Raw genomic sequence first — 26388 nt, forward strand, 5'->3', positions numbered from 1 at the left:
GTCACGAGACGGCAGTGAGTAGGACTTCCTTAGCAGAGGTTATATACGCGTGGCCGTGTGAGAGCGTTTCGAGAGAGAGGGCGGACTCTCGCGACTCTTGGCCCGAAAAGGGCATCTGAGGGCATATATATGATGATAATGCTAATTCCAAACTCGAGCGAAGCAGCGGTCTTGTGAGTATTGATCCTTATAACATTTCCTTTACTGTTATAGTTTCAAGGAAAAAAATGTTACATTTACTATCTAAGTCATAAAAAGTATCTAGCAAAAGACACCGGAGTTAACGTTAGGACGGCGATTTGACTTTTCTCCAACTGTCAGTGTTTTTTTTTTAATTGTGAAATGAGAATAACTCTTTTGCTAAGCAAGGATGTTTCTCAGTTGAGCTGTTCAATAAATCATTTAGGTGACAGGTTATAAAAATAATGTTCGGTTTATTGTAAGGATATAGCTATATCCACTACATTTACCTGATGATATCTCAGTCAGTCAGTCACAACGTAGAACTTCGTACGTACGTACATCAGTTCGAGTTGCCATACCAAATTAGCTCAGAGATGAAGTTGTCGATTCAAATCCTATAGTGGTAGAAGTAGTAAGAGTATAAGCATCATGTGAAAGATTAGGGTTTGAAGATGTTATTGAAGGAGTATAATACAGTGAAATAAATTTGGAAAGAGAAAAAAGATAGAGACATGAAGAATTCAGAAAATTAGAATTTGGTAGAACACAAAGAGTGGTTGCACCTTCGCCATTGCAAACGATTTTGAGCCATATCATTCAAGGTCTCTAACCATCGATTGCTATCATCTCGTGCATCCCAACCAGGTAGTCTACACCTACCAACATGGCCCAGTCCAATTGTTAGTGACTTCATGGATTTGTGCCAGGTTTGGTCTGTCCGCCCCTAACTTTCTTCCAACCTAATCCTACACCATGGAACATTGCACGTCGGGGCAGTGGGTGGTTGGGCATACGTAACACGTATCCCAGCCATCTCAACTGATGAATTTTCACTACTTCATCAATCGATTTGCCATCCTTTCCTAGTACCCGTTTCCTAACAACTGCATTACTTACTCAGTGGTCCCAGGATATACGAGCAATACTTCGAAGACATCTATGATCGAATACTAGTAGCCTACGAATATCCTCTACTCTTATCGGCCATGTTTCTTTGCCATAAAGTAGGACGGAACGAATTGCTGCACATTAAACCCGTCCTTTGGTTGCTAGACGGATATCTCGCCTACGCCATAAATGACGCAAGTTGGCGAAAGCTAGACGAGCCTTCTGTATCCGTGCTGAGATTTCGTCCCACACCAGACCACAAGGGCTGATGAGACTCCCAAGATAAGTGAAGCGGTCGACACGCTCAACTACTTCACTCCCTATCATTAGTTCAGGTGTCGATGCAACCCAATCCTGAAGTAACATTTTGCACTTCGAGGGAGAGAATCGCATCCCGAACATGCCTGCATTGTTGCTTATGGTGGTCAGAAGACTCTGCATTTTGTCAGCGTCTTCGCCAAATAAAACTATATCGTCGGCGTATTCTAAGTCTACAAGTGAGCCTCCCGGTAAAAGTTCAACTCCTGGAGATTGAGATGATGAAAGTGTTATCTCTAAAAGCATGTCAACGACAAAGTTAAACAAGAATGGGGAGAGTGGACAGCCTTGACGAACACCACTTGAGGTAACCACTTCTGATGACAGTTCGCCATAGGCTCTAACTCGACCAGTTGTGTTCGAGTAGAGAGCCTTGATGAGGTTAATGTACTTCTTTGGTACTCCTTTCAGTAACAAACACTGCCATAGAACCTCACGATCAACGGAGTCAAATGCCGCCTTAAGCTCAAGAAATACTACTATTGTGGGACGTCTGAATGTATGTCCATGTTCTAGGACCTGACGTAGAGTGAATATCTGGTCTATGCAACCACGTCCAGGTCGAAAACCAGCCTGGTTTTCTCTAGTCTGCTCTTCACGAGCTTTGGTTAGGCGCCTAGGTATTATTGAAGCTAATATTTTAGACACTATATTAGTCAAACTGATTCCTCTGTGATTGTCACAGGAGGACTTTTGTCCTTTCTTATAGACTGGCACAATCAGTGATTGGGACCAGTCAGATGGAATTACGTCCAGTTCCCAGATTCTACCTAAGACCTCAGTCAATCTCGCTGCTAGTACTGGACCACCATCCTTAAAAATCTCAGGAGTTAACCTGTCAGGGCCTGCTGCTCTCCCTCGCTTCAGATTTCCTATAGCTTACCAAAACTATCTACAGTTTCTAATACAATCGATGGATGAGAATATGACGATGATATAACCCATATACAATGCCTAGTGAATAGTATTAATAGAAACAACATAAGCAGAACCATAAATGAAGCTACCTGTAAGGATTGAGAAAAAAAAAGCATAGAAGATATGCTGATTTATATTTTTTTTATAGAAAAAAGTTCGATATTTACAAATTACCATTACATTATATAAACATTCCTTTCTGAAAGGACCAAAGATATCAGGACTCAGTGGCCGAGTGGATAACTCGATGGCGTTTGAAGCGGAAGGTACTGAGTTCGAGTCCCAGAGTGAACATCAACTCTGAGATGCAGGTACATCCAGCTGACCAGTCCCAAATAGGACGAGACGCGCGTCCTGGATTCCACTGCTAGCCACTATCCATCTCTGCTTACCATTATGTCATTGTTATTGAGTTCGAATTTTTTGTGACAAATTTTGAAAGTATCATTTGAATGTTTTGTCAAAATGGAAACTATCAATGGTGGATCTAAGTAGAGTTTTTAAGATTGACTGTGAAACAATCAGCTAAAAGTAGGCCGAATGGTGATCCCATTTCTACTCGACCCGTTTGTCGGTAAAATCATTATTAAATATAAACTGGAAATTAAAAGTGTATCAAAGAAGTAATTGATTCGGATAGTGTTTTCAGACAGCCTCTGCTTTTTTCATCAGTGACCGAAGAAGGATCTAGCGCAGGTTTTAATTCGAGTTACGACACTTCATATTAATACAAAGACGACATTTACATGGTAAAAGGAGTAGAAGAAATAATATCCCAGCCCCCAAATGCCCTGGTACGGTCGAGAGTGGGGAGAGTCCGCTCTCCCTCTCAAAATGCTCTCACATGGCCACGCGAATATATAGCCTCTACCAGGGAAGTCCTACTCACTGCCTTCTCGTGGAATTACTGTTGTTTACGAAAATGAGAGGACGAAGAGCGAATGTCCGGCGCTTTAACCGGGTTGGTGGATGTGAAGTGTCCATCTAGGGGAGTTGGAAAACCCTGATTCCAAACCAATAGTGCACATGGACTCCAGTATCCTGAAGGAAAGAATGGCGTATGAACCTATTGTTGGTCACCGGCTACCATGGGACTGCATCTCCTCACGATGCTCCACTGCCTTGTAGATCAGACTTTTAGGTCAAAGTCTCCGGGTGTGGTCCCCTAAGAAAACCACCTGCTTCAGTCTGGGCACCTGGGCAGTATCTCAGCCCTCACACAAATCAAATGAGATTTGTGAGGCGCATATTTATCTGGTGCTTTTCGTACCAATATTTATGTGTTTAAATAATAAATAAATAATACTGGAAAACCGTAGAAGAATGAACGAGTGGCACGGAAATTAAGTTTATATGGATATTAAAAATGAGTGCAAATGTAGTAATCCAAACGATCTTCAGACTACGACTTATAAAGGTTATCCTAACGAAACTAGATGGTCTTGGCTTTGACCTAGTAAATGATAGTACTTTATTATCAGAATGTGTTTTAACCAGAAACAAAGAGATATCAACTTACTGTATTTTTGAACGGATAAGTTGAGTCTTGGACTGCATTTTTATAAAGTTTATTACTATTTGGGATAGATGGATATCCATTAGCTGCGGTAAGTTTACTTGGTGTTTTTGTACTTTGACTATCTGGTGCATTAAGATTAACTGAAAATGACTTCAAAATTCCAGAAACTCCAATCGCGCCCAAAATACACATTATCGGTGCTAATACTAAGATAAGCCGAACCATAACACCCTAGAAAATTAGAGAATATATTTGAAAACAATCATATTATATATACTATAGTTCAGGGAACTAGGTTTTTCATTGACTTATTACGTGGCGCTAGGATTAATAAAATTGGGGGAATGATTTATTATAATTCGTTAAAACGTACAGTGAGTGCAATAGTCATTTATTAACAAGAAAATCACAGTTACAAATAAGCAATATGGGATACTATTTATAGTATATGCGCCATAGTAGAATGCTCCATATAAAGTGTCATAGAACGACCGGAGATGGAGAGAATTTACTTTTCATGTCAAAGTCCTTTTATAAGGATCCAACTAGGGGAGTTAAAAAACCCTAATTCCAAACCAATGTTGCACATGGGCTAAAGGATCCTGATGAAACAAAAGGCGTATGAATCAATCGTTGGTCACCGGTTACCACAGGACTGCATCTCCTGACGTTGCTCCACTGCCTTGTGGGTTAGACCTTTAGGTCAAGTCTCCAGGTTTGGCCGCACAAGAAAACCCCCTGCTTTAGTTTGGAAGCTCGGGCAGTATCCCAACCCTCACACAAGTCGAATGATTTCTGTGGTGCATATCTAGTTGGCGCCTCCTTGTACGCATGTTTATGTGCTTAAATAAATAAATAAATAATCACTATTGATTACTAAAAATAATAGTAAGTCAGTTATAGTTCAGCAAAAGACCTGATTATGATAGATAATACAGTGGGTTAGTTGTTAAACTACCTAACCCTAACTGATAGATTACAAGTTTGAACCCTGATTACCAATAGTTCGAATAACCGAGTAGTATCACTACCCTTACACCAGTGAAAAAATTGCAACAAAAAAACCCAATAATTATGGTACCTACTAATAACAAATAATTATTGCAACTAACCGAAAAGTAAACGCTTGTAATGCCATATATTATTGCAAAGATACTAGCATCTGTCAATTTCCGGAAGCAATAGTATAAACCCACTAAAAATCAAAAGAGAATTGTTATTAGCATGCCGAATGAAGTTTTCTTAACTTACCAGGAAACATTACCGTTAAGAAATGAAGATCGAAATAATAACAACTCCAAGCGGTCGGCTGGTGTTCAGCTACAGAAGCAATAATTGGAATATGATTCTTAGCATAAGTTGGGTCCAATAACGAATAGAATCGTCCAGTCCAAGGTGATATTTTTCCTGAATTATATAAATAACTTAGCTATCAACTTTATAAAATATAAACAGTTACAAAACTACTATATATATATATATATATATATATATAAGCTCATACCACAATCAAAATAGAATATTGAATAACCCGAAGTACAACCATTTTCTGTTTACCACCATAATATCAACCCTAAATCCACTTTTCATACTGCAAGCTTCACACGATATCAATTATTTTAAACTGATTTCAAACAAGAGCTTTGTAGAAAACATAGTAATGAAACCAGGTACAGGCTTTTTTACGAGGTTTTAAGCTACACTCAACCAAGTTGAACAACGTTCATGGTGATGACCTAATCCCCAAAGGTCGAATCCATCAACCATCAAACTAACATACAAAAGCTTACTATATCATATTCTACTACAAGAAAAAGCGGAAATGTTTTACTGAAACCTTAGAAATTCGTATCTTAACTGTAACTTTGCCTTTTTGAGGTCCTATCGTATTGTCGACGTTTTCTTGCCACTACCTTGTCTATCTGATCTGACAACCTGGACTGATGTAATAAGTGTTAGTAATGAAGAACTTGCTCAACGCTAAGACTTGAACACAGTTGTCTGATCGTCTACTCACAAGCTAGTTAAATATATCATGAGTGATTTTTCCGAAAAATGAATATATTGGTTGATGGCCAATGATAGACATAAAAACATCGACTGAACGTAAAGTATCAGTTAGACTTAGCTAATATTGCTACACAGACAATAGACTGTTTTGTAATGAATCTCATTAATATGTTAGTGTTTTATTTCCAGTTGTCGCATTGACCTGCACAATTTCTAACTAAATACCAGTTATTCCTAGGTTTTAATGTGAACGTTCATTTACATTAACCATCATAAACCCGGGGGACTCATAAAGAACTAGTTGGTACACCATAAATTAATTTCTGATTACTGGTGAACAGCAATTAATCTTCCATTTATAAAAACGTATGCAATAAATATGAACAGATGAAGTTCTCAACGCAGTAAGTTTAAGAAAAATCAATGCTTACCTGTAGCTGACAACACAGAACCACCAATCAACGCTATACCAAACAATGATAAACCAAAAACACGCAAAACTGTTGACAGTTGTTCAGAAGATAAAGTCCCACGAAGGTACGTATAAAAGGAGAAAAGTTGACATAATCCAAACACCCCGAAAGCCTAAAGCTAAATTGGCGACAAAAATGAAAAACTTACTCCTATATGTTCACTGGATATTACAGGGGAGAAGCCAACAAAACTAATCTGCATTGACAGTATGGTACCCAGAACGTAAACCTATAAAAAAGCTCGTTTAGGCAACTGATATTACAGTAGAGTAGGCAGAATAAACACGACTTGAAAATCTTCCAGTAAGCATGAGTATTAATACATGAATAGGTATGATGTTTATTAAAAATACGTATCCACCCCAAGAAGAAACCTAGAATCAGTAAACGTAAGAATAACCAACATACCATGTAAAAGTACGCTAAGCTGCAAGCGCAAGCCCAGAACAAGTAACCGGTTTTAACGGCTTTAATCCACAGATAAAACGTAAATATCATGCAGAATATGGCGATTCCTTCGTTATCATAAGAACCTGCAACTGATCGGCTAATGTAACCAGGTACAATTGCAACCAAAGCAGCAGCTATTAGGCCAGAACTAGTGTCCTGAATCTCACTTGTCAGTAAAAAGGTTGCTAAAGTTGTAAAACTGTGAAGATAAATTACTATACAATCTCACCTTGAAAACAAAGGTGCCAAAAATACACATACGTTTCGTATATCCATGGTAACATTTATAGCATGAAGTAGTGAGTATATAAAAGACGATGTCATCATAAGTCCTGTGAAATATCTTGAATATCTCATAAATTTACCAGGATATATTGTACCTCCAATGATCCTTCCGAGTGGATACCATGCCATATCATCGAACCAATCATGAAATTGGTAAAATCCATTGTCAGTCATAAAACGTGTAGTGCGATAATTAAAATAAGGATCAAATTCATGAATAACTGATTCGAAACGAATAACAGAGTACAGCCTAACAGCAAAAGCTTGATCATAATTGGAAATCAACAGCAACCTACCTAAGATAGCAGCAACACACACCACAAACAGTTGCAAAAGGATAGCCTGCTTTTCGTTGCTGATGCGTAAAAGCTTAGCCACATCCATCTAAAACAAGTTTAGCACAGAGAAAGCTGCGACCAAGATCAATTAGTGCGATGAATGTATTACATTTAGTAAGGTAGAATGACAGTAGTGAACATGAATTTATTGAAAACGGAAAAATTATTGAGGGTTAATTTATAAAGCGATATGCAACTGTTTTATACGACGAATGAACAAACTACGGCTAAGCATACAAAAACTAGATAAAGAAACACCAAAAAGATAACAATGATACACTCGGGGCACAAAGTATTTTATGGACGGTTGATGTTACATCAAAAGCGTAGATGAGGGAAAAGTAACATATTAAAATAAATCCAAGGGGATATATAGTCACGGATTAGTGAAAACTAAAATAATTCAAGGAATACCAAAAACAAAAAATAGTAGCGACTACTGGAGGATATATTTAATAAATCTGGTCTATTCCTGGAGCCTAATTAAACTAGTTTAACTGGTAGTTAATTCGTGAATACAACCAAACAGTTGTTGTAACACCAAACAATCTAATAACTGTAAACTTACTCTAAAGAAAATCAAAAAAACCCATTAAAAGTGAGGCCATCGACAACTATGTTGATAACTATTTTTAAATTTACTTTGAATACTATGCATCGTCCCCAGCAAGTGTCTAGTAAGGACAGCCAACGTTGAGAACATGCTGTACGAGTCGTTAGAACTAGTACTAAATAATGAAATGACTAGCTAGATTACAAAACAAGTCAATAAAAACGAGAAAACTCCAGATCAACAGGTCTGAATCTATTCATGTCACTATGCCTACCCCGAAATGACATTAATGTCGTATTATTAGATTGTGGGTACTTGTTATTACGTCAGTTGGCTTTTCTGGATAATGGATTATCTTGGGGTTCTTCTGAAGGACGTCAACGGGTTGCCCAAAAGTTCAGGCAAGTGTTGGCAAGAAACCGGCGTGTGCAGGATGTCGGTTAGACTATAATTTGTGGACGATCTTTGAGCGACACTAAAAGATCTTGAGGGTTAAAAACAAGTGTGAAGAATTAGAATTAATATTTAACGTTGACAGTTAGAACTAGGAATCAAATTTAGGGTTTTCACTACGAACTGACATCAGCTGTAATGCCAAAACTATTCAGCCAAACGAATGGATTAATTTCTCTTCGAAATTCAAGACCTGTTATCGCAAATTTGATTGGTTCGTCCATAAATTATAGTCTCGTTAGAATGTCCCCTAAATGGAACATAGATGAGTCTCCTTAAAGTTGTCCAAAGTTCTGGGGAAATCAGTTTCAGTTTGGAAAGGACAGGAGGCTTGATGGCCTGTGTTAGTCCTGGCAATGATGGTCTCTCAGCTGATCCAACTTTCTTTTGAAGGAGTCGACGGATGGAGCCTCAACCACGTGATGAGGTAGTGAATTCCACTCGTTGATTATTCGATGGGAAAGTCGGTAGTCAGCTGACAAGTAATTCGTTCAGGGCTTGTGAACTTTTTTGGAAGATTCAAAGTCTCCCAAAATGTTCCTACAGTGGCTTCTCTAAAGTGGACGAAATTTTCCCCAAAGTAAGGAGATTGGGTTTAATCACACACTGTTTTACCATGCAAACTCGCCAGCTGTGGCCACACCACCTTCGTTCGATTCAAAATAGATGAGTGGCATTCATAGGCAGTGACATGTTTTCTACCACTTTCACGGGTCAGTGAACAGTCAAGTATATGAAACTTAGCACTTAGTCAAAACAAACCAAAAGTACTGATATGGAGTGTATCGAGATGACTAACCCCTTAGATATAGTCCGATATGGTGCCAAGGCCGACTATTCCGGAATTGCCGCTCATAACCGACGTCATCTGACTGGAACAGTTAAACACTATGGAGAATGCCCTCACTAACATTATTTTAATCATTCAAAATTTACATCATTCATTGTCAGTAGGAAGTTATGTCGGGCTATTCATATGGGGGATTCTGATGTGGACTATTTTTCAGCTGAATTTTACTGCGATTTCCAGACTGGACTTATCATGCTCTTAGAATATCAAAAATTCTGATAGATGACTTATAATTTTAAGTGACTTCCGAAAAACTTGCCCTGTAGACACTCCAAAATGGAGCCGAAATTGTTAACAGATCGTTGTTATATCGAAACACTGTCTTGTTGAACGGTTCTCACATACTCATTCACATTAGTGATCTCACTCACTGCTTGCCTCTAACACCAGTCATTTGTATTGCTTCCTTTCACCACTGACATCTGCAGTCTTCAGCAGTAAGGACAAGAGGTCAATCGACATATATAAATCATTGTAATTTGTATTACTGTTGAGATACTGGCATTACATTTTCTGGCAGAAAATCTCATTAATCCACTATTCAGTGCGAGAAGCGGAACTTCAGACGTAAACAATTTAATCTCAGCTTTTGAAGTTTCTTAGAATGTCTTCTGAGATGATCAATCCTAGATAGAAATAAAAAGGAATATTTATTCGACGACCATCGTCCGTTATGCAGTGGGCCAGTATTAGACAGTCCTGTAACCTTCGGTAAGATTTAGGAAATAGGTCGAGGTGTCTAAGTCTGTTTTAGTAAGATAGACCAGAGAAACCTTTCATCATTTTGGTCAGTCGCCGTTCAACACGTTCTAGCACATCCACGTTATACCAGAAACAAGACCCCGCAAACAGAATCCTGTATTAAAAATGCTGCCCCAAAGAAGTCAGGTGTAACATCCAAACAATGAAATAACTGATGAATAGATCATAATACCCTTGAGTCTTTGTATTGCCAGTTTTTCAGTTACTTGTAATTATGAGTTAGTTGCTTATTATGACTTTATAACAACCGAAGTTGATTGATTAAGAGTTTGCTGCAAACATCTAAGTAAATGTCAGAACATTAAAGCTCGGGTATTCATCCACTTCCTTATTTTGCATAGGGATTATACTTCCTATAACTTTGCATTAATTGTCAAAAAGATCTATATGTTCGAAAAATTAACCTCACACCCCACCCCACCTTCCAGGCTTTCAAGGTAGAGACCCATTCACTTCTAGTCTGGTTTCTCCTGTCGGTGGAACTATGGGTAATTGCGGATAAAAAACTATTGAGCTCTATTTTGAACACGAATTTAATCTTTGTATTGTCTATTATCATTTTTTCCTTGGTCACAAAAGTAGACATTTTGATCATCCTTCAAATAACTTTCGTATTTATAATAATACATATTGTTTTTCATTTCATATTATTCATGTTGTAGTTATTGCTTTACCGAGTCCTAATCGTTTTAAGTATTTATTAACATGCGCAGAAAGATTTAAGAGGTTTCTAATAGCCATACCGATAACAGACATCATGACTGAAACAGTGGCCAAGGTTTTCATGCAGAACTGGGTGACCATTTTTGGTACACTTATAACAATGACTACTGATAGGGAAGCATAGTTTGAATCTGAACTATTTAACAACTTAGCTAAACGTCTAGGCTCCAATAGAATACGTTGCACTGTATATCACCCCTAGGTTGGTGGGGTGGTAAAATGTTTCCACCGTCAACTAAAGGCTGCCCGTATAGCACACTAGAACCCCAATCAGTGAATAGAATCCCTGCCATTAGTTATGTTGGGAATACGAACAACTACCAAAGCTGACTAACAGTGTTCAGCGGCGGAGTTAGTTTTCGGAACGACTCTGAGACTACCGGGTGAGTTTAGTAACTTACATACCAACAGTAAAAAGCTTGATTTAGACAGTTACGTGGACCAACTACAGGAACATATGTTCCAACTTAAACCAATTATTACTCGTGAACGATCGCGAGCTACATGTGTACCCAAGGACCTTAACAAGTGCACGCACGTTCGAATAAGGTGTGACAAAATAAAAGTACTACCCAGCCCTCCAATCGAAGGTCCTTTCAAATCTAAATGTTTCGCGATACAAAAACAAAGAAACTCTGACTCAGTAAATATTGATAGGCTAAGATCAGTTTATCTAGGTCATGAACCACCATATGTGTGGGTTTGGTGAGATCTAATAAACACTTTTGGGTTTACTTCAGAGATTAAAATGGTTATTGTGAACAATAGGAACAAGCCACTGGAGAACAAGATAGTCTTTTGGAGTTCGTAGCCTGTGTATATTTCGTCTGAGGGTGATAAAGTAGATGAGATGACAGATAAAGTGCAGACGGATGATTGATGTTTTAGGCCTATATTGATGAGTCAACCGAGCTCTATTGGCTGGAACACATGTTCTTTTATGTCCTACCATGCCAGACAGGTCGGTTGAAGAAGGGTAGGAACGTTCGCTATTAAACTATTGAGTGGAAATCGTCACTAAACATCAATATCTTTGAATATGAGAAAACAATTGACAGTGTTGATGGAAATAACTTATGGAACATTAATAGTTAAGAAAATCTCCGATATCATACGAAATTCATACTATGGACTACACTACAAGGTCGTGAATGGAGGGCAGCTGACAGACTCATTCCCAGTAAGGACCGGGGTAAGACAAGGATGCTTACTCTGCCACCTTTCGCCTTCCTTTGGTGGTTGACTGGATTATGAAGATCACCATATCTGAGGGAAAGCATGTAATAAAATGGACAACTTGGATGCAGCTAGACGAACTAGACTTCACAGATGACCTAACTCTTCTATCGCATACACACCAACAAATGCAAGTCAAGACAAACACTGTAGCAGAAACAGCCTATGCATCAGTAGACCCCACAATACATAAAAAACAAACCAAGATTCTTTAACACAACACGAAGTAAACCGATCCGATCACACATGAGCGAGAAACTGTCAATGAGGTAGGAAATTTCACGTAAATGCTCAGCATCATCGATGAACAAGGAGGATCTGATGCAAATGTGAAGGTAAAAATTGGCAAGACAAAGACAGCATTTATACAAATGAAGAACATATGCAGCTCAAATCAACTGTCAACCAGTACAACAGTCACAATCTTCAACACGAACGTCAACACAGTTCTACTGAATGAAGCTGAAACTTGGAGGACCAATACAATCATTTTCAAAACAGTACAAATATTTATGAACGACCGTCCACACAAGATACTCAATGGCTTTTGATCGGATACCGTTAGCAACAGCCTACTGTTGGAGAGCACAAACCAACTTCCATCTGAAGAGGAACTTAGGAAAAGATGATGAAGGTGGTTAATGAGACATACATTACGGAAATCATCAAACCGCATCACGAGGCAACCCTTAATTTGAAATCGCGAGGGGAAATGGAAGAGAGGGAGGCTAAGAAACACACAGCTCTGAGAATTGGAAGCAGATAAGGAAGGGGTGAATTGACCTTCGAAACGATCGGGAAGCAAAACACGGTACAAATTCGGTTGGAGAACGCTGGTGGGCGGCCTATGATGTTACACGGGGGTTAATAGGTATAAGTAAGTAAGTAATTGAGTGAGTAAGTGAGCAAGTACGTATGTAAGTTATTAAATGATTAAGTAACTAAGTAATTGAGTGAGTGAGTGAGTAGGTAATTAAGTGAGTGTGTAAGTAAGTAGTTAGGGTAAATATGTAAGCAAGTAAAGTAAGTAAAACAAGAGAAGTAAAGCAAGTAAGTAGGGATCTAGTGGCCATACTAACCCTAAAATTAACGTTTAGTTCAAACTTAAAAGTTCACATGTAAAATAGATTATTACATATTTCTCCAATTTTCATTCAAATAATCCGTCTAATTTATTCAGAACATCTGATTGAATAGTTGACAGTGCACTATATTTTCTTTATTTACGCGCTTACAATTGTGATGCTATTAGCATAAGAAGCGTTTTTAATTTCCCAATCAATGAATTCGATTTCAATAAAAATCAAATATTTTTCGTTACAATCACCTATTTCAAACAAGTTTCAACGAAAATTGAGTGCCTATGAGCACTGGACGGCCGTTTCGTCCTGGTATGGGACTCCTCAGAAGTGTGCATCCACGATTCTGTATGTATGATTCGAGCCCAATACTTCGAAATCGCATACGAACGCTTAATCTTTAGACCACAGAGCCGGCAATAAAGGATGTTAATGTCTAATTTCAACCAATCCACGAAATTGCTCAACCATTAACACTGATTGGTTTATGATCTCAAATACAACTTAATAATCTCCACAAAGCTATACCGACGAAATTAAGTAACTAATCAATCTGATTGTTTTAAACATCAGTGAATGGTAATGCATTATATCACTGTATTCTAACATGTACCGTCAACATATACGAAACGTGATGCCAATCTCATGATCCGCATACTGAGTCATCTACTGAATGATTGTATTCTTATTTTTCTGGAATAGGACAGTATACTGTGTGTGGCGGAAGGTATTCTACTTCTTCATCCATACAAGCTAGTGTACCACGATCAGCTATTATTTCTCGCTTACTTCTCTCCTTTTTATTGCATGATGTATCCTCTTCTACAAAATAAATTGTTAAATATACGACCGAACTTACTAAATGTATACCAGTTTCTTACTATTCTAATTGCTTTAAAATGAATAGGTGTTTATCTCACATTGAACGATGGTCCCATTTTCCATACTCTTGCGCTACATCCTTTTAATTCATAAACTGTTAACCTTGGTCTAAAACATGGAAATCATCTAGATATTTTTTTAGAGTCAAATGAAGTTTGTACTATAAAAGTCTGTACTCATAAAGACTGTTTGGATTGTTATTTATCTTGAGATAAGCTTATTTCTGGTATCTTGGTATTTCTGTTTCTGTTAATATTGAAGAAAGTTACTCGTTGAAATATTGTATTCTGAGAATTTTATATCACATAGTACATAGAATATTGAATAAAGTGATTATTATTATTAAAGCTTTTCCTAACTCTTTGTGGTCTAACATTCATCGATTCATGATCTCGATCAAAAATTTAACGATCTCCACAACCCCACACTGATAATTACCATATGCTCACTAATAACTGACTTCGTGAGGGAATTCTCGGAGTTCCAGTGAAAAAATATGACCAGTAGAGCTAATCCATGTCAGGTAGAGACAGTTATCTACTTCAGACAATGGAAGATGGTCGCACAATTTTGTTGATTGCTTGAAGTTAGACACAAACATTATTGGATACCGGCTCAGTGGTGTAGAGTTTAAGCTTTCGTGCGCAAGTCCGAAGGCACTGGGTCCGAATCGTGCATGCAGAATCATGGATGTGCACTACTGAGGGGTCTCATACTAGAACGGAGCGGTTACCTAGAGCTTTCAGGTTTTCCAAGGTGGTCTAACATTCATCAATTCATGATTTCAACCAATAATCTACGTAAACTGGACAGGAAAGGCCCAACGTGTGTGACAAATCCGTCAATAAACATAAAATTTGATAAATCGTTTATGATTCTCGCAAAATGAATGCAAAAATGCTTGATTGCTGACCTTTGACCTAATAAACAATCCAATCCACTTCTTCCTATTAGCTTCATTAATGAAGACAACAAATATTGGTTCTGTAAATAGTCTTGACCATTATTTAACCTAAGGTCAATCTAATAAGCTCTCCATATAAAGCTCTTTACAAAATAGGTTTCCTATCAGGTAATTGATCCTGTTTAAAAAAGGCGAAAGTCAAAAGGTGCTGCTTACACTTTATTATTCATTGTCCCAAAAGACATAACAGATTTTGTTGAGATCATAAATAAATCTAAGTTACACAACCACTGAAAAACTTGGAGCACTGGACCGAACTTTCGTCCCGGCATGGAACTTCAGTAGTGAGGATCCACGATCATGCGAGCTGGAATCGAGCTCAGGACCCATGTTCTTTCACAAAAACACAACCTCTGAACCACTGAGCTAGCAACCTGTGGTGTACAAGTGTAATATCCAGGTTTTCAATGATTATCTAACTTAGGTGGGCTAGTGATCTCAATAAAATTCAATTATTTACACAATCCTATACTAATAAATAACTGATTATTAACAAAGACTGATTAAAGTTGTTAAATGGATATTAACAATAGGAAATAATATAAACCTTCATAACCCAAAAAGTATTATAACAATTGGGTAATTTGCTAGTTGACCAGGCTTAGAAGATCAGCTGTAGTAATAAGTTCTTGTTTAAGGTCTGACTAAATATACAATTTTTGAAATACCGACGCATCCAGATGACGAGTTCCACAAAGGATGAAAAGTACATCTTAGATTCTATTCAAAGTCAAATCCAAAAAAAATTAATGAAAGTTTTATATTACTGATGTGGTAAGGTTAATGGCGATAAAAGTACAACGTTGTTATGTTATGATTTAATGAGTGTATTGGAAATAATATCTCTTGAAGTAAATGTAGTACATTTACAAACTAGAACACCATCAAAACTAACATCAACTTATCAAATTGGAATTTCATGAATTCAAGAGATAAAGATATTTTAGAAGGGTGCTTTGTGGAGATTTTAGTAATTTTATATAGTTGAAATCATGAGTCAGTTTAAGTTAGACAACCATGGCAAACCTAGAAGCACTGGACGACAGTTCCGTCCTATTGTGGGACTCCTCACTAGTGCGTATCCACGATCCAACCTCGCGAGATTCGAACCCAGGATCTATCAGTCTCGTGAGCGAGCGCTTAACCACTAGACCACTGAGCTGGCCGGCATCCAACGGTGTTAATGTCTAACTTCAACTAATCCACGAATCTCCTGAGGCGGGGTCGTGGATGCGCACAGTCGAGGAGTCCCACAATAGGACGAAATGGCCGTCCAGTGCTTCCAGGTTTTTCATGGTGATCTAGCTTCAACTGACTCATGATTTCAACTATATAAAGATATTCCCTTGAAAAAGCTTGGACCAGATTGCAAGGTGAAACTTTTGATTTACTTCATATTCATTGGCTGAGATTTTACAAATATATTCTTCCTATTTAATGTCAAGCTAAAGTTATTGGTAAAGAAACAGATCATCAGATATGATTATTCAATTACGAAATTAACAGATGATCAGAGTTTTGAAAGTGTAATTACTTACTTACTAATTACTTACGCCTGTTACTTCTAATGGAACATAAGCTTATTTCTGATATCTTGGTATTTCTGTTTTTATTATCAGAAGGGGTTTTGTGGAGATTTAGTATTTTCATAGTCAAAAGCGTGAGTCAATTGAAGCTAGACCACCATGGAAAACCTGGAAGCACTGGACGGCCGTTTCGTCCTATTTTGGGACTCCTCAGCAGTGCGCATCCACGATCCCGCACTCGCGAGATTCCAACCCAGGACCTACCAGTCTTGCGCCAGAGCACTTAGTACCATAGTCAAAAACGGTTATGACTGGATATTTGGGCCCAAAATGCTGAATCTTGGGATTATGTAGCTTGCAATCATTGATCACTGAGTAGTAATTTATGTAATTTTGTCTAGACCTCGAAGCTATCCGAATACTTTGAACCACCTTAGAATATCACTCAAAATAAAGTACAAACAAATATCTTTGAAGATTTGATGTATCAACCGTGTATAGCTTCGTAAATGAAGTAAATGAGATACACTTATTTCACAGTCTAATAGCATTAAATGGAAGCAAATATACGAGTGCTTCAACCATTTACTACATGATTGATAACCGATAAATCAAAATGAAAGGATACAGCTTCTAAATTATACATTCTGTCACCTGATAGATTACAGGTCCCAGATACCTTAGACCTAATTCATTTCCATAGTATTAAAAGCTCTCAGACATAAACATTGAGTCAAAAAATGTATATTTAAAACTCTACTCAGGTAGGATATATATATATATATATATATATCAACATCTAGTTGAGGCACGGGATACAGTGGGTAGCAATGATGCAGCTGGATGATCTGGACTTCAAAGATGATCTGGCTCTTCTATCGCACATGCAACAAAAAGTGCAGGAGAAGACGACCAGTATAGCATCACCCTCAGCAACGGTAGGTCTCAATATAAATAAAGAGAAAAGCAAGATTCTCCGATACAACACAGCATGCACCAATTGAGTTACACTTGATGGAGAAGCTTCGGGGGGTGTGAAAACATTTACATATCTGGGCAGCATCGTTGATAAACACGGTGGATCTGATGAAGATGTGAGGGTGAGGATCGGCAAAGCAAGAGCAGCATATTTACAACTGAAGAACATCTGGAACTCAAAACAATTGTCAACAAACACCAACATCAGAATTTTCAATAGAAATGTCAAGACTGTTCTATTGTATGGGGCAGAAACTTGGGGGGCTACGAAGGCAATTATACAGACGATACAAGTGTTTATTAACAGTTGTTTACGCAAGATACTTCGGATCCGTTGGCCAGACACTATCAGCAACAACCTACTGTGAGAGAGAATAAACCAGGTTCCATCCAGTGGAGGAAGAAGCGATGAAAGTGGATAGGACACACATTGAGGAAATCACCCAACTGCGTCACAAGGCGAGCCCTCACATGGAATCCTAAAGGCGAAAGGCGAAGAGGAAGACTAAAGAACACATTACGCCGAGAAACGAAGACAGACATTAGAAGAATGAACAAAAATTGTATAGAACTAGAAAGGAAGGTTCAGGACAGATTGAGTGGGTTAGAGAAAGCTGGTTGGTGACCTATGCTCCATTGGGAGTAACAGACGTGAGTATATATACATATATATCGTCGCGTACTAGATATCAATTTGGGAACTACTAAAAGTCGTGGGGCCCTTAAGATTTGTGAGGAACCCGTACTCAGTTTGAGTCTATAAACCAATTGGAGATTGAACGGTAAACGTTATGACTATTGACGTGGTATCCAATGTTATACAAGTCAAATTTCAATCCTTCATAGTCATCATCATCACAATAGTACTTCAAGATTGGACATATTTCTATTGTTTTATATCAATTTCTTTACTATAACATCATTTAACCTTTAACTTGTTCATTCATTCATGAATATTAATGTTTATTTACTATGGTGATTATCTCCTGATTCTCAATAGTCAAGGATTCTTTCAAAAAACTTCTCTTTTTTTCTTAGTGTAAGATTAACTATACTCAAGTATAATTATGATACATTGAAATATAGTCACTTCTATACTGAATATAACATAATGAAAGACTGTTGTTAAGAATACTACTAATAATACTATATTATTATTACCACTATTACCATTATTATTATTATTACTATTATTATTATTATTATTATTAGTAGTAGTAGTAGTAGTAGTAGTAGTAGTAGTAGTAGTTACCTACCAATCATTGAAAAGGTAAACAAAATAGATATTGGTAACTAATTATAACAAATCTGTCAGTGTATTCATTTAAGCCATAATACTATGCACAACATGAATCTTTATTTCTCTTTAGCATTAAAAATAGACTACTGGATTTCAATGATGCTGGTTACTGATATCACAGTTTAGTTGGTAAACAGTTTTAAATTGAGAAATGAACTCGAATGACAATAATAATAATAATAATGGCGCTGATAAATATGCTCGATTTGGTTTTAAAACATTCAGTAGTTGTTATGATGATGATTGAATGTATGGATGTCTGTTTGTGGATGAGTATATCAGTGTGTGTGTGTGTGTGCCTACATCCACTGGGTTAACAACTTAATATTCGAAAATTTAGTAACGTTTGTTTCATCAATCAAATAAACAGTAAAACATTTTTGTGACGTATGAGGTATTTCCTAGAGTTCTAGTGAGAAGCAGTAACTAGTGGAGTTCAACCAGGTCTGTTGTAAGATATCAACGCACTGAAGACATTGGTTGCTCAATTTCGTGGATTGGTTGAAGTTAGACATTAACACTGTTGGATGCCAGCCGGTTCAGTGGTCTAGAGGTTAAGCGAATATGAAACTTCTAAATTGGCAATGTGGAGTGAAAGAAGCACTTGATTTCAGTTTGTACAGTGATTTTTAGATGATCTTTTGCTTCAACAAAACAATATCTAATAAAGCTGATGTGGTCAGGATCAGTGTTGAATGGTAACAAAACTAATCATCTTAACAATGCAACTTTTACATAACTGTTTGACATTTCACTGTCATTTGATATCGTAAACTCTGTGTGTCTGACGTCAATGTCACTTAATAAATTTACATTTATGGAATAAAAGATAAAGATAACTGTCTGCTTAATAAAGGAGAAGAAGAATAAGGTAATAATTGGAACCCATAATTGGTACATCTCAATGGGGTACTAAGACGATGAGAGAATGAGGGATTGAACATGAATTTTGTATACACAGAGGTTGAGTTTGAGATGGTAAATTGTTGTAACCTCAACTGTACATAAATTCCTCATCCAAACTTTCTTTTTTGGGCCAGTTCTTTTTTACTTTGCAGAGGATTTTGAAAGAAGATTTACCAGTGAAGGCATTGAGGCTTCTCCCAAATTTCAGACTGTCAGAATTAGGGACTAAATTTTAATTTTCCGAAAGATGTGATGTTCTTATTTTGGAAGTTAGACTTTTCGCTATCAACAAAATAAAGTCTTTCAACAAGTACGACTAAAGGATCCGAGAACTTTATGCACAAGCTATTCTATTGACTGTAATGTGAGATGGTGGTTTTGGCTAAAATAAAACCAAGAGAAATAACTATTAATTGTACTGAATTTAGATTTAACTAATTTTAAACAACGAACTAACAGTTAAGTTGTATCCGTCATAGATTATTCTCATTCAGAGTTCCAGAAAGCAGTGAACAGCTGGTTCACTCTAGCTTATACCTCCTAAGCACAACCGCTTCATAGGTCGAATCCAGGGCCTCTGGGTTTCTATGAGGACGCTCACTCTTTGTCAATGGTGCCCCAAATGAGATCAGTTTTTGAGGAATATGGCTCACACGTTTTTATCTGTTTATTTATTTAAACACAAACATTGGTACAAGGAGCACTAGATATACATGCGCCACACAAATTTCATGTCATTAGTGTGAGCGCTGTGATACTGACCGGGTGCCCAGACCAAAACAGGTGGTTTTCTGATCCGCAAGGCAGTGGAGTATCGTAAGGAGATGTAGTCTCATGGTAACTGGTGACCAACGATAGGTTCATATGCCATTTTTTCCTTCAGGATCCTTCAGTCCAAGTGCATCATTAGTTTGGAATGAGGGTTTTCCAACTCCCATAGGTGGACTTTCCGTGTCCACCAACCAGGTTAAAGCACCGGACATTCGCTTTTCGTCCTCTCAATTTCGTAACCAATACCCCCCACCACGAGAAGGCAGTGAGTAGGACTTCCCTGACAGAGGCTACATACGCGTGGCCATGTGAGAGCATTTTGAGAGGGAGAGCGGACTCTCCCCACTCTCGGCCGTACCAGAGCATTTGTGGGCCTAAACATTTAACCAATCTCCACTAAACTTCAGCTAAATTCACTTTAGTAATTGTTCACTACAGATTGACGTAATTTGCGGTACTATTGAAAAACATGAAGTGATGGACATCTTTACAATCAAGTACTGTACTCTCAAGCATTGTAAAAACACAGCTACTTTAAGATACTTACCTAGAAACTTAAGGTCCAGTGTAGAGTGCGCAGCACTTGGGACACTTAAAATTAAATAGTTTGACCTTATTAACTCCATACGATTGATTAACATTTTTATAAGAGTTTAGTTTATTTTGAAGTTAACATTTTTATAAACACTTCAGAATTTTTATCAGAAAGGGGTTTTATGGAGATTGTACGAATGTAATAGATGAATTCATAATAATAACCATCATGCTCACTAATGACTGACTTCGTGAGGGAATTCTCGGAGTTTCAGTGAGAAGCTGTGATCAGTAGAGCTAATCTGTGTCAGGTAGAGAAAGTTATCTACTTCAGTACAATGGAATATGGTTGCACAATTTTGTGGATTGGTTGAAGTTAGACATTAACAGCATTAGATGCTGGCTCAGTGGTGTGGAGGTTAATCTTTCGTGCGCGAGTCCTAAGGTACTAGGTCCGAATCCTGTGTGAGGAATCGTGGATCTACACATCTGAGGAGTCTCATACTAGAACAGAGTGGTCATCTAGAGCTTCCAGGTTTTCCTTTGGTGGTCTAGCTTCCATTGACTCATGCTTTCAACTATGTAAATAAAAGGGTGTTAATTTTTTAGTTGTTCTCCACTATTCTGTAGATAATATGACAATGTACATGTTTAAACGTGTAATGTAAATGGTAAATTATTTAATTAAGCAAAACGGTATAATTCTGTCGTATTTTAGTTGATTGAAAGCAAATATTAGAAAATCTATTCGCCCAGATTTTGATTATACTTTTCTTGTAACCCTGTTGATGAATAGTACAGTATAGTATACTCATCAAAAGGGCGTTACAAGAAATTCCAAGGAGATTTTCACTGATGTCATTTGACATTTTCGATAAGAAACTTTACTATTGATATTGTTAGCAAAGATGCAGTCCTAAACATCAACGGGAAGATTCAAACAAACAATAATAAATGAATTTGAACTTCACCCCATTGCACAAGCAAGTGGCTATCAGGACTCAGTGGCCGAGTGGATAACGCGATGGCGTTTGAAGCGAACGGTACTGGGTTTGAGTCCCAGAGTGAATATCGATTCTGAGATGCAGGTACATCCAGCTGACGAGTCCCAAATAGGACGAAACGCGTGTCCTGGATTCCACCGCTAATCACTATCCATCTCTGCTTACCATGCTTGTGAATTAAGGCTATATCGAGTCAATCCGCACAGTATGCACATATGCTAATAAGAGACTGATCAATTGTAGTCCTAAACATCAATGAGAAGATTCAAGTAAACAACATTAGGTGAATTTAACATGATCTCTGTTCAGCATGACATGAAACATGCGATTTTGTTACGGTTTCATACATATGTATCTCCTTTCTAGTTAATAACCATTAATTAATAACAATACATAAATGAGTGTATTTTCGACTAGGGTCGTAGTGTTTTAGAGTAAATAACCGTTCACTTGTAGCAATCGACTGTGTTCTTACTTCGTGTTGTGGGGATTGTAGTGGTTCCTTATTTTCCAAGTATAAGTAATAGCTGAAACGGATATAACAACAGTTTAAACTAAATCTTAAGCGCTGACATGGTGACATTTGTCCTTGTTTCTTATTTACGGTTGTGGAAGAAATAATGTGTTAATTATTCGGTAGAATTCTTTGATTAATAACGGAGAGTCACTAGTTAGAAGATAACTAGATTTACCTGAGTATTTTAATTTTCAATTTAACTGAAAATAAAGAACATCAGGTTTTACTTTCCTTACTTTACATCCAAACTCTGCCTGTAGCTCCTCCGGGGGCTACTAACGATCCCAAGCCCGGATAAAGGAGGAGGTTTGGGCATGAGGTTAGCAGAAAACTAACTCGCTAAAAAAACGCTAACCAGAAAAAGATCATTTAAACCATTTAAAATCTGCCCTGGGAGTCCAAGGAAAAATTATGACATCTCATGATGAAAGCCGAGTTCTTTCGGAAGTCATTAGGCCGATTCACCTTCTATCAACCAGAGCTACAATTTTTATATGTACATGAAAATTTACATCCAACTATGTAAATCCCTATTCGTCTTTAATATGTATGACTAGTTGATAGTTTAGTGGAATAGTCAAACATACCGAAATCGAGCAATTCAATTACATTTCATTTATGTAGTTTAATGTAAAATATTTAGGATCATCTTTAACCAAACCTCTCCTTACAACTGTTTAACTAATTTATATACCCCTTGTACGCGATTTGGGAGTAATCACTAAGGACGATTATCTGTCTCCCTGCTCTGAACCAGGATGGAGTTGAAGATGGTTTAAACACTTGTTTAGTATTGTATGAATTTTATTAATTCCCCATGGAATTTCGGTTCTCAATGAAAATCAACTTAATATTACATAAATTTCATAAGCTTCTTATTGCAACAGATCAGAACATATGGTACACTTTATCTGAACTGTTTATGCTGATGTTTAGCACTAATGGCCATCCAGTGCTTCCAGGTTTTTCATAGTGGTCTAGCTTCAATTGACTCATGAAGTCAACTATTAAATTACTAAAAAATTCAACAAAACCCGCTTTTGGTTAGATTGACAATCATTAGGTCGTTAGTTCAGATATATCATACTAATACCATATGCTTATTAGTGACTAGCTTCATGAGGTTATTCTCGGAGTTCCAATGAGAAGACTTGACCAGTGGAGTTAATCTGTGTCAGGTAGAGAAAGTTATCTACCTCAAACAATGGAAGATGGTTGCGCAATTTCGTAAATTGGTTGAAGTTAGGCAATAACGCCATTGGATGCCAGCTCAGTGGTGTAGAGATTATGCGTCCGTGTGCGGGACCGAAGGCCTTGAGTTCGAATCCCGCGGACAGGATCTTAGATGCGCACTGCTGATGAGACCCACAATATGACGAAACGACCATTCAGAACTTTCAGGTTATCAATGATAGTCTAACATCAATCGATTCATGATGTCAATCAAATTTTTTTATTAGTATTTAACTCTTAAAATGATGATTTCTTCTTTCTATAATACAATTCAAACTATCAGAAAGGGATTTTGTGGAGATTTTAGTAATTTTATATAGTTGAAATCATGAGTCAATTGAAACTAGACCACTATGGAAAACACGGAAGCACTGGAAGACCGTTTCGTCCTATCATGAGACTCCTCAGCAGTGCTCATCCACGATCCCACCTCGTGAGATTCCAACCCAGGACCTACCAGTCTCGCACCGGAGCACTTAACCTCTAGACCACTGAGCCGGCTGGCATCCAACGGTGTTAATGTCTAACTTCAACCAATCCACGAAATTGAGCGACACATTCACCAATTGTCTTCAGTGAGTTGATATCTCCCAACAGACCTCGTTGAACTTCACTGGTTACTACTTCTCACTAGAATTCTAGGACATATCTCATGAAGCCAGTCACTATACTCTAAAGACTAATATATTCATCATTTTAATTAACCTATTAAATAGATATTTATATTATTCTCTATTGGTTATTTAATATAATACTCATAAATTAATTGTAAGGACATTTATTTATATTAACCAATCAAATATTCACTTATATGCACAATATTAATTTAGAATTTAACCAATCATATTGCAGATTAAGCGCGCGAGAGAGAGTAAGAGCTGCACACCTCAAATTCAATTGGTTAATTACAGATTAGAGTTCATTATTTATATTTAACATTTAAAATGACCATTTTTAAAGCATAGAAACAAACTAATTTGGGTTTATAAATAACACTATTGTATATGAATAATAATCCTCTTGATTGAATAGACTAATTCTTCTTCTTATTATTATGTCAACAAATTATCAAAAAGATACAACTTTAACAAAAATTTTTGTTGGTGGATTACCATATCATACAACTGATGAAAGTTTACGTTGTTTTTTTGATCAATTTGGTCCAATTGATGAAGCTGTTGTAATCACTGATAGACAAACAGGAAAAAGTCGAGGTTATGGATTTGTAAGTTTTAATGAATGTTTTTTTTTCTTTTTTTTGTGGATTTATGAAAGAAATTGCTTCTTGCTAGAACTTTAGGAAAGACCTCTTGAAGCTAGTGACTAGTGAGCATATGATTTTATAGTTGCTCAGTTTCGTGGATCGATTGAAGTTAGACATTAATACCATTGAATGCCGTCTTACTGGTTCTAGATGTTAAGCACTCGTGCACGAGACTGATAGGTCCTAGGTTTGAATCTCACGAGGCGGGATCGTGGATGCGCACTGTTGAAGAGTCCTATAATAGGACGAAATAGCCGTCCAGTACTTCCAGGTTTACCATGGTTGTCTAGCTTCAATTGACTCATGATTTCAACTATAAAATTACTGAAATCTCCACAAAAAACCCCTTCTGACTATGAGGGAAAGAAGAACAAAATATTTTTTTAAAAATACATTTAGTCTGATTTTATCAATTATGATGGTTATTATAGCAGTCTATAGTACTTACCGGTCCTTCTTCCTGGCTAGCCCTGCTTTCTGAGTCCAGAACACCAATCTCAGCTTCCGCGATATGAATCATATACATACTGGGTTTATATACAAACCAAACAGACCACATCGCCATATAAAATAGAAAACAACATCTGAACAAGATCTAGTCAAAAGTGACTGTGAATAGGGGGAACAGTAATTAATAGACTGGGCATAACTCAAGAATTGTAAATCGTATTATAATAGTTCACTGGTCAAAATAAAGATCATAATAATAAGGGTAACATGAATATGAATAAATTCACTTAGTATTGTTTGTTTGAATCTTCCCATCGATGTGTTAGGACTGCAACTGGCCAGTCTCTAATTGGCATATGTGCATACTGTGCGTATTTAAACTTCACCCCATCGCACAAGCAAGTGGCTACCAGGACTCAGTGGCCGAGTGGATAACGCGATGGCGTTTGAAGCGAACGGTACTGGGTTCGAGTCCCAGAGTGAATATCGATTCTGAGATGCAGGTACATCCAGCTGACGAGTCCCAAATAGGACGAAACGCGTGTCCTGGATTCCACTGCTAGTCACTATCCATCTTTGCTTACCATGAATATGAATAGTTTAGTTATTTATAAGTATAGTATTAGTCCAGAAATAGATTCCAACAGATACCAATCATTATTCTCATCGGGATCTAACATAAACAATAGAACTCAATTAAATGTAATAATTGTATTTATGTCATCTCAACGATTGAAGTTTAGCTAATTTCAATGTTTTATCCTGTGGTCCAGGTTCGAATCTCATCAGAGTAGGGGAAAATATAATGGATATCAACATTATCAAACAATATTTAGTGCATAAATAACTACCCTAAATGTAGAATACCACGAATTCATGTTGTATTTCGTTGCTTTCTCTTCAGATAAGTACAACCTGATAAGTTTAATCATTTCAAATTATTAATATAATTTAGATTTTAAAGAAATGAAGTATTCATCACTGGATACCAGCTCAGGCGTTTAGAGGTTAGGAATTATCA

General features: G+C 37.2%; 1 protein-coding gene and 2 non-coding genes across 3 annotated transcripts; 2 read left to right on the plus strand and 1 right to left on the minus strand.

Annotated features, from left to right (window-relative positions):
• Nucleotides 1-2524: 2524 nt before the first annotated feature.
• Nucleotides 2525-9218, minus strand: Smp_197220 (60S ribosomal protein L35, putative; the record flags this gene model as incomplete). The annotated part of the gene is given in 12 exon segments (XM_018791648.1): nt 2525-2579; nt 3822-4052; nt 4934-5016; nt 5073-5228; nt 6263-6421; nt 6431-6538; nt 6573-6683; nt 6718-6958; nt 6989-7091; nt 7125-7307; nt 7341-7624; nt 9188-9218. Coding segments are annotated over 11 exon segments (1518 nt in total). The 5' UTR covers nt 7429-7624; nt 9188-9218.
• A 12680-nt stretch (nt 9219-21898) lies between these two features.
• Nucleotides 21899-21969, plus strand: Smp_tRNA_02324_Pseudo_TTG.1.1. The gene has a single exon. It is a non-coding gene (tRNA).
• A 3812-nt stretch (nt 21970-25781) lies between these two features.
• Smp_tRNA_02434_Pseudo_TTG.1.1 lies at nt 25782-25852 on the plus strand. Its single transcript has one exon. It is a non-coding gene (tRNA).
• Nucleotides 25853-26388: the final 536 nt, after the last annotated feature.

This window comes from Schistosoma mansoni, assembly GCF_000237925.1.
Source record: "Schistosoma mansoni, WGS project CABG00000000 data, chromosome 1 unplaced supercontig 0326, strain Puerto Rico, whole genome shotgun sequence".
NCBI lineage: Eukaryota > Metazoa > Platyhelminthes > Trematoda > Strigeidida > Schistosomatidae > Schistosoma > Schistosoma mansoni.